This window comes from Poromitra crassiceps, assembly GCF_964638095.1.
Source record: "Poromitra crassiceps genome assembly, chromosome: 21".
NCBI lineage: Eukaryota > Metazoa > Chordata > Actinopteri > Beryciformes > Melamphaidae > Poromitra > Poromitra crassiceps.
In genome coordinates, this window is record NC_139638.1 from 18710982 (window position 1) to 18720981 (window position 10000).

Sequence of the window (10000 nt, forward strand, 5' to 3'; positions counted from 1 at the left end):
CAGGGGACGGGATATGGGGCAGATCCCCGTGCGTAATCACTGTGGCAGCTGCTGCAACGGGGAATCACTCAAACGCAACTTCAATGGAAACGCCTACAAGTCGCAATTGTACATTGTCGAAGTTGTAGAAATATCGCAATTCTTTTGCGAAAAACTGTAATGGAAACACAGCTATAGATGAAGAGGAGTTCGTTGGTTTTGAGTGACAATGAAGGAGAGAGGAGAGTGGTTGACGAAGCCACCCTGAACCTGTTCGTTTCCGACACTGAAGATGAGGACTTTGGTGGTTTCAGTACGCAGGAAGAAGAGGAAGACGAGCATTAGTGACTTGACTTCTCTGGTTACAGGTTTGCTGCACATATAGCCTATTGTTGTGTGATTTTGTCTGGGGATTAGTGACCTGACTTTTGTTTTGTTTTGTTGAAATGTTAATAAATGGGAGCTTCCCCAAACAGCCATCGCTTTCCCGACATTCCTCTCTGTGCACGAACCCTTTCATATGGTAATTAAACATCAAAACACCCGCGGCTTATAGACCGGTGCGGCTTATAGAAGAAAAAAATAGTCAATTTTGGTCCCGCGGCTTATACACCGGTGCGTCTTATAGTCCGGAATTTACGGTATATTGCCCAGCCCTATTCAAAATGCCGGCTGTTTTCACCTGCTCAAACTAGTCTGACTCACCTGGTCAAACCCAGTTTGACTCACATATGAGTCAGATTAGGTTTATGAGTCACAGGAAGTGCAAATACAATCGGAACTGGTATTTACACTTCCTGTTAGTCTCTCAAGCCAGACGGTCTCTTCTCCATAAGGTGAATAGAAAAGTGAAGAAAAGAAAAAGTAATGAAAGTGGTACAGTACATGCTGTGCTTTATATACTGTATGTCCTGTTCCTCCTCGTTATAAAGTCTCTCTGCTTTGGCCCTCTGCCTGTTCCTCTGCTGCCTCTCCACATGTTAATAGAGGTGTGTGTGTGTGTGTGTGTGTGTGTGTGTGTGTGTGTGTGTGTTTCAGAGTTACATTTTCCTGATTTCATCGGACTACGAGCGTGCTGAGTGGAAGGAGATGATCAAGGAACAGCAGAAAAAATGTAAGGCTGTCAGAAATACTGAATGAATGAATTTATTTGGTGATAAAAAAAGAACACAACAGTACATATAGTAAGAAAAGAACAGACAATATATCAATCACAGAGGATAAAAACACAAAAAAGTCCGAAGGCTTATTTCCATTGGGGTCCTCACATAAAACCTATAGTAAGACGAGGCATAATAAAACATAAAACACTTAAAACACTTGAAAACATAAAACCATCGGAGAGCGGGGTTACATTAAAGGAACTCAAGATAAAACAAATAGCAGCAGATGAAGCAAATAGCAGCAGGGCAATGTATCACTTATAAAGAGAAATAAAAAAATAAAAAGGCTATGAAATAAATGTAAAGTGCATTGCCATGGAGCCAGTAATTTAAAGTGCATTTATATGGTGCCAGTGAATATGTTGGTTCCCATTGACAGTCATACATTTTTGACATGAACATTTTCAGCAGATTTTGGATGGGGGAATGAGTTTTAACGATGCATATAAAAACACATTAAATTTCTTTTTTTATTTTATTTTATTTAGTTTTATATTCTATGTGGAAGAGCTAAAAACATGTATAATATAATTTCAGTCGCACAGGCTGTCTTGCTTAATGTCATATATGTTGCATTGTTACCCTGACGTGTAAATCCATGATCTTCTCTCAAGGTTTTAAAAGTTTCTCCTTGACTTCCATGGAGCTGCAGATGCTGACCAACTCCTGTGTCAAACTGCAGACTGTCCACCACATTCCACTAACCATCAACAAAGAAGGTACGCTACTGGGAGTTAACGTGTGTGGTGTGTGACATATATACAGTATGAAATTGTTTATTTTGAAATTGTTTTAACACACACACAAATAATTCGATTTGTTGTGTTGATTAGTTGTATAGAGACAGTCGGCATGTGTGGGAACGCCCACAAAATGTTATACGGCTGGCGCGCGAGTGGGGTAAAACCGCCCATATATCTCAATGGGCTGACTCATTAAAGGACGGTGCTGCGGCTCTAAACTACAGGTTTGGGGATTCTAGAGCAGAACACAAGACGTCAAAATGTGCGTTTACTGCGGTGGTCAAATCCCCGATCGTGTCTGCCTGGGCTGGGCTATCAGCTAAATTCTAACTTTGCTGAATGGATAGAACGGGGGAATTTACCCCACCCTGACCCCGCCCCCAGCGAGGCTGAGCCAGCTAAACCAGCGTCTATGACGAGACATCGCCTCAACCTATTAGGTAGGCTCTGAGACAGGGCTATATCAATAAATACACTTGAACTTGAAATAGTGTTTAATAAAAAGGATTTTTAGCATCATATTCAGTTCCCGGAGTTTTCTCAACTCAGAGAAAGTTGTGTTTTACTAACGCTGTGACATGCTGGATTCAGAGGAAGTGTTGTAGTGTGGCGTTGTAGAAGGTTTGAAGCTGTATGCATTTTGATGTATGGCTTTACTTTGATACTTTGATCCTTTTTTGCCTCCACTTCCTGTTTGGCCGCTCTGTCACAAAGCGTAGAGTGTGTAAGAAGTAAGAACCGGTCACGGACCGTAATGATGATGGATCGTCGTGGTAACCGTCGTGCCGTGGAGGAGTAGGCAGAGGTTTATGCTGCGTGTGATGTACTGTGTACTGCTTTTTATGCCTTCCTTATGACACGGCTCCAAAATAAACAACGATCTGCATGCCTCTCTCTCTCTCTCTTCCCCTCTCTCTCCCTCCCTCCCTCTCCCTCCCTCCCTCCCTCTCTCTCCCTCCCTCTCTCTCCCTCTCCCCTCTCTCTCTCCCTCCCTCCCTCTCCCTCTCCCCTCTCTCTCTCCCTCCCTCCCTCTCCCTCTCTCTCTCTCTCTCTCTCCCTCTCCCTCTCTCTCCCCCTCCCTCCCTCCTGTCCGTTGGCTGACTGTTTTTCCAGAGGATGAGTCCCCTGGACTCCACGGCTTCCTGAATGTAATCGTCCACTCTGCCTCCGGCCTCAAACAGAGCTTGAGTGAGTCGCTCTCCTACAGCCTATGTGCGTGCAGGCAACAGAACGCATCACACAGATCAATGTACACAATGAAACACAATGTCATACAGTATTATAGTACTGTGTACTACAGCTGTTTAGTAACCATGTCTTACTGTTTTCTTCTATCTTCTTGTGTTTGGAATTATATGGCTCACTCAGCATTTAAATTAAATTTGAGGTTAAATTATATAGCGATAAAAAAGCATTCAAGTTTATCTTCCCACAAATCAAAATGAGAACTACTGTTTGTTAAGTTTTAGTCTATTAAAATGAACATATTCCCATATCTGTTTTCATCCACCGTGGGAATAGTTTGTAGAGCTTTACATTTAATTTTTGTTAAATCATAATGACAGTGGAACGTGATCTTTTTATTTTTATCATTTCAAGGTCTCAATTTGTTGAACAGGATTTCTGTTGTTGAAAATGATTCTTGTTTGTTCTGCGTAATGTTGAACATTCAACCCAATATGAGTGATGAGCATTTTTGTAAGTGAAGTCCTGTACCTACCTTCAGCAGCCATATGACTCTCCTCTCCTCTCCTCTCCTCTCCTCTCCTCTCCTCTCCTCTCCTCTCCTCTCCTCTCCTCTCCTCTCCCCTCCTCTCCTCTCTCCTCTCCTCTCCCCCTCTCCTCTCCTCTCCTCTCCTCTCCTCTCCTCTCCCCTCTCCTCTCCTCTCCTCTCCTCTCCCCTCCCCTCCCCTCCTCTCCTCTCCTCCTCTCCTCTCCTCTCCTCTCCTCTCCCTCTCCTCTCCTCTCCTCTCCTCTCCCCTCCTCTCCTCTCCTCTCCTCTCCTCTCCTCTCCTCTCCTCTCTCAGATCTCTACTGCACATTGGAGGTGGACTCCTTTGGCTTCTTCGTAAATAAAGCCAAGACGAGAGTTTATCGCTACACCACCGAACCCAAATGGAACGAGGTGAGAGACACTGGAGTGCTGTAGTAACCTGACGCTGCCAGATGGGGGCGGTATTGTTTTCTTGCGAAAGTCTTGCGAAAACAATACCGCCCCCAATCTGGCAGCGTCGGGTTAGGAGCGCTGTGCTGCTCTGAAATCCCATCAATTAATTTAACTCCATGTCTTCCCAGTTTCTAACAGTGGTCATCCTGGTGGCAGTATTAACGGATGTGTCGATAGACCCTTCTCACGGGGGCCATTTTGTGTCAAAAAGGCAGGGTAAACACAGGTGCAAGCAACACACTAATGAGGGTTTCAAACTTCCATGATGGGAATGTGGAAACCCTCATTAGTGTTTTGCTTGGCTCTTAGGCATGTTTAAATGAATGAAAATAACGCTGGTGTAACATCAGACAGATGGCATCAGACGCACTGGCGTTCTCCTATGTCACGTAGTTGCACACAAAGATCGTATATATGGAAGAGGAACACTCCAACTTACTTCCTTGACAGCTAAATCCACATTTTCTTCTCGCGAATGAATGCTCAATGGCTTCCTTGTTTTGCTCGGGAGTACAAAAAAACTTTAATTTGGCGATTTTTTGTTGTCTGCGCAGCCCACCACACAACAGCGATTTCCCCCGTGATGGGCGTGGCCTATTTCATGCAGTGTCTCTATCGGTTCGTCTGCACTACCATTTTTGCATCATGGACGTAGACTGTAACAAAAATGGACAGAGTGAGTCCCGTTTTGAAGCCTCTTGTTTGGCATTTTGGTCGCCACCATCTTGGTTCTCGCGATCACTGGACAGGCGAGCTGTCAATCACACCCAAAACATAAGTCTGTTTTTATCATCTATTTTACTCTAAACGAGTGAGTTATATAAAAATGCATCCCCCATACATTTGTCATGAAAGGTGAAATTAGCGATGGAAACCAAAAGCTTTTTTTTCTTTTTCTTTTTAAACCAGGCTGTAAACTTGTTTATTTCTGCTGTGAAGACGGGGCATTTTAACATGGGAGTGAATGGGGGAATGACTCCCTTTTGCAGCCAGCCTCAAGTGGCCATTCGTGGAACTGCAGTTTATGCCATTTCCGCATTGGCTTCACCTTTACACACCGGGACTCCCCCTCGAGTATTTAGTTCAGCAAAGTGGAAACAGCATCAGCTTAATGAGGAGCTGCTGCTGATGACTCACATCTGTCCACATCAGTGCTCAGTGAAGCAGCGCACACCGCTCCCGTACATCATCAAAGTGTTGCTCAGCTCATGTGTTCATTACAACATGCTGGGGCTTCACAGCTTGTATAGAGAGGCAAAGTGGAACGTCACCTCCTGCTTCAGCACTGTACCAGAGATTTTCGTCCGCCATTTATTTCCCCATAGACATTTCGTAAAATGCTTATAAAATAGTTGTACTTCGTCTGACCAAACGGTTCAGCTAACGCTATTATCGGGAGAGACCATAGAACATTTCACTCGGACCAAAACGTTAAAAAAAAAAAAATGCGGGTTTAAAGAAAACATTTTTTCGATGTTGTTTTTGAAACGTTTTGGTCCCAGACAGTGAAATGTTATGCGATCTCTCCTGTTTCTAAATATATCTGAACCGTTTGGTTTGAAGCAGTAAAACAATTTTTATACGCATTTTACGAACTGTGTATGGGAAAATAAATGGCGGATGAAAATCTCTGGTACAGTGCTGAAGCAGGAAGTAGGCGGTCACTTTGCCTCTCTATTGAAGGTGAATCTCTCTCTCCTCGACTCAAAATTGTCTTTGTCTCTATCTCCATGTGTTTTCTCTATTTGTCTGTCTGTCTCTCGCTCTGTCATCGTCCAATCAGTGGCATTTTCACACCCGTTCAGGTAACATACAATCTCCCCACAATGAGTATGTTTTTTGTTTTTGTTTTTCAGGAGTTTGAAATTGAGCTGGAGGGCTCTCAGACCCTGAGGCTGCTGTGCTACGAGAAGAGCTACAACAAGACCAAGCAGAACAAAGAGGACGGCGACAGCACCGACCACATCATGGGGAAAGGACAGATCCCGGTAAGGCATGACGTCACCCCCCTCCTCACAGCACAGCACCCCCTGATGGCTGCTTACTGTATGTCACCACTGCCACAAAGCATCAAATCAATCAGATTTGTGCCTCGAATAATAACATGATTTGCCACCGGATGTCTCAGGACTTGACATGATAACGCAGTCAGCTGATCAGATTGATAATGATCTTAATATGCACTGGGAGGGGGTAGACGTTTGTTTGACATCAGCAGCTGAATGGGGAGAAGTTGCTGCCTTGTTGGTGCATCGGTGGCTGTAATATGAATATGAAAGAGGTGAGAAGCTGCCCTGCTCCTGTTACCTCAGTGAAGGTCCACAGTGACAGAAGAGCGCGTGCAGCTCTGACCGAAGCACCAACACAAAGCTTGGATTGATCGGGGCACGGATCCTGCCTCTTTCTAGCTTTAACCCTTTCATTACCGCCCCCCCCGGATCTATAAAGGTTATCGAGTGACAAGTCAGGCCCATTGTGTGTGTCTGTAGAGACGGCGTCCGTCCAGGATATCATGTGACACAATAATACCAAATCCTCAATTCTCCCAAGTGTCATTCAGGATCGATGGAGGAGGGAGAGGAAGGTTGAGAGACAGAGATGCTGTAGTACAGGTAGTGCAGCGGGTACTAGATTCCCCTGGCTAGCAACACGAGGGTCGCGGGTTCGAGCCCCCGTCGTGTTACCTGGCATCCATACAGGCACGATTGGCCGGGTGTGGCGGGGTGGGATGCTGGTGGGGGTATGTGTCTCCTTGTTGCTGCACTAGTGCGTCCTGTGGTCGGTCGGGGGACGCCTGTCCGGGGGGAGGGGAACTGGGGGGGGGGGGGGGGGGGCCCTCCGACGCGCTACGAGCTGCCGGTGAAACGCCTCGCTGTCAGGTGAAAAGAAGCGGCTGGGCGACTGCACATGTATCGGAGGAAGCATCAAGCATGGTGCTAGTCTACGGCTCTCCTCAGATCGGCAGAGGGGGTGGAGCAACGACCGGGACAGCAGGGGGGATTGGCCAAGTACAACTGGGGAGAAAATGGGAGGGGGCGGGATCTGAAAAAACATAATACAAAAATATATATCTCCTTTGTTGTGAAAAGTTATTTAGGCTTCATTCTTATCCACAATCCTCCTCTTCCTCATACCCACAGCAGGCCAGGTGTGGCACGTGTGTGTTTGTGTGTGTAATTGGACACTGCTGAGCACTGTTTAATTTCACACACACACACACACACACACACACACCTGGCCTGCTGTTGGTGTGTCAAAGCCGTGTAAAGCGTGCTGATCACTGGACTGTTTCAGCACACCACACAGTCATTAGTCAGATTTGTCCTCAGCATCAGCAGAATCATACACAGTTATCTGCCTTTTTATTCAGTAAGCTCAGGGGGAGAAATACAACACTAACACCGTGTTGAGTGAAAAGCTTCATGAGCGTACTCTTAGACACGAGTGACGCTTATCTTAATCAGTCGTAGAAAACAACGCTATGACATCATGTTCCTCTAATGTGTGCGTGAGAATTGTGCGTCCTGAACAGTTACTTCAACAGCACCCTTTGTTGCTCGTTATGTGTCGGTGTGAAATGTGGGTACACTGCTCCCTCTAGTGGTTGCAGTGGAAATACGTGGACCTGACCTTGGCTGCTCCTGTGTTTGCCAAAACAAACCACTGGTGACAAATGGAGCTCAACAGGCTTCCCCTGAATCCAGGGCAGGAAACGACCTCTCCTGTCGACAGGCCAAATTTCAAACAAGTTTACATCCTACTCCATTTTTAGAAGAGAATAGGATTTCCAAATGATAACTGCTACTGTACTGAGTGGCTCGTGAGGTATCCAAGCTTACCAGGCCAACTTGACCAGCATTGTCTGGTGGCTTGAGAGCATTCCTACATCACATACAGCCATTTACCATTTACACCTGGCGTTAACATGCATTTTCTGCAATCTGATTGCAATCAGATTGCAGAAAAGGTTGTCCTCTCAATCCGCATAAAGTTGCTGTATCCAGATTGAGAGGACACATTGCATTTACACTTGTGGTTCAACGTGTACACAATGCATCCCTGACCACCTCCGGAGGTGGTTTGGCCGATCAGATTGCAATCCTTCTTCAATGCGTTTTAGTGGGGCTCAAAAAATGCACTTTCAATGTAAAATAGGTCGCTTCCGGAAAGAAGCGCCAAAATTTGCACAAATACTCCTTGTGGATTGTTATTTTGATAAAAGTAACTGGCCACGCAGAAATCTCGATCTTTCCAAGATGGCCGCCATTTCCCGCCCCAAAAACACTATTTTGGGGGCAACTTTGGGTAGAATTGTCCAATACGAATTATCTTGTTATCAAACCATACATTTATGACCACAGAGAAGCCAGATTTGTTCCATGTAAATTTCAAAATGGCTGCCATTTCAAAGATGGCTGCCATTTCAGCTATTTTTACCATAGGATTTCACTGTCCAGGGCGATTTTGATGATTCTGGTGTCAAATGACAGGTTTTTAACTATGGGAATTTAAAAATTATACATCAGAAATCATTTGTATATCTCCTTTTGCCATTTATTCTGCATATATTTTCAAAGTAATGTGAAAATATGCATAAACAACAGTATTTTAGCTGGGCTACTTGGAGCGGAGCACCAGCAACATGAGCAACTCAGGGGTCAGCCTGCCTAGCAGCTGTAGTGTCAAGGACTACTCCAGCGCCAGCCTGCACCACCTGCAGGACACTCAGGAGATGACCCCCCCCCACCTCATTGATTTCCTGTCCCCACCTTGACTCTCATTCTTTCAAAGCTATTTATTGTTTTAGCAAAAATGTATGTAATTACTTTACAGCAAGGTGTCCATTTATAAAAGTGGTAATTATTAGATCAAATGTACTTTATTAATTAACTCATTGAGTGCCAATGACGACAATCGTCGTCAATTCAAATACTAACGTAGAGTGCCAATGACGACGATTGTCGTCAATTGCGTTTTTTGACAGTGGGACGTGGATCAAAGCCAGATCCATCTCCTGTGAAAGTATGGTGGATGTTGAATGTGTAAAAGCTATTTTACCAACCCATTAGGTGGCGACAGTGCTCTCCAGATTAGAGAAAGGCGAGGAAAAAAGAGAGAAGAAGTCATGGGGAAACGGAAATCGCATCGGTATGCATCGATATGCATGAAGCATAACGTTAGCTGTGCCTGCAGCAGCCAATCTGCTGCCACAATTAAGCCCCTCCGTGTCCGCTGCGATAGCCCATCCGCATGATTAGTTGTGGAGTTGTTATTATTCTCAACTGGAAGCGATGGGAGCCGGTGAAAAATACACGCGGAACGCTGTAAAAAAGCTGGATGTAGCGCACTTTTCAGTGCAGAGCAAACTCAGCAGAGAGCCACCAGAGCCACCAGAGACACACCCACGGAGGAGGGGTTTGCAGTTGAGGGGGGGGGGGGGGGCACGCAGGGCAGCATACAACACCGACCCAGACAGACCCAGACAGCAGGACAGGATTAGCAAACACAAGCTAGAATATCTGATGCCCACCAGCAGTAAATCAAGACCAGCAAGAAGCTGCAACCAGCAGCACACGCAGGGGCCAGCGCTGCTGGTTGCAGCTAAAAAATATTATTTTGCCAAACAAAATTCCTTTGTTTTCACTGTTTTATTGAAGGAAATTATTTTTGAGGTGTCACATCAGAAAATATTAGCTTCAGAGTCAGTCATGTGCTTCAAATGCTTCATTTCACAAAAGGCTAATTATCTCAGCTTCTAATTTGAAACGTCTCTTTTTGGTGAAATCAACCTATCTTCTCCGGCTCATAACTAAAGAACGGAAAATGATATCAATAAACTTTTTTTTTGCTGATGATAGAAGAGAATCTCATCGTTCTTTGGGCGTGTTCGGTGTTTACATAGTAATATCACACAATATTCTGTGGACCTCGAGAAATCACTGAAAACG

General features: G+C 45.0%; 1 protein-coding gene across 1 annotated transcript in view; it reads left to right on the forward strand.

Moving 5' to 3' along the window:
- LOC310795316 (breakpoint cluster region protein-like) overlaps nt 1-10000 on the forward strand; it is a gene marked incomplete at both ends in the record, with an annotated part of 97182 nt that overhangs the window by 71792 nt on the left and 15390 nt on the right. The window contains 5 exons of the mRNA XM_083657366.1: nt 1018-1093; nt 1757-1861; nt 2999-3073; nt 3913-4010; nt 5909-6040. Of these exons, the coding sequence (XP_083513492.1) occupies nt 1018-1093; nt 1757-1861; nt 2999-3073; nt 3913-4010; nt 5909-6040 (486 nt within the window). The remainder of the gene's footprint in view (nt 1-1017; nt 1094-1756; nt 1862-2998; nt 3074-3912; nt 4011-5908; nt 6041-10000) is intronic.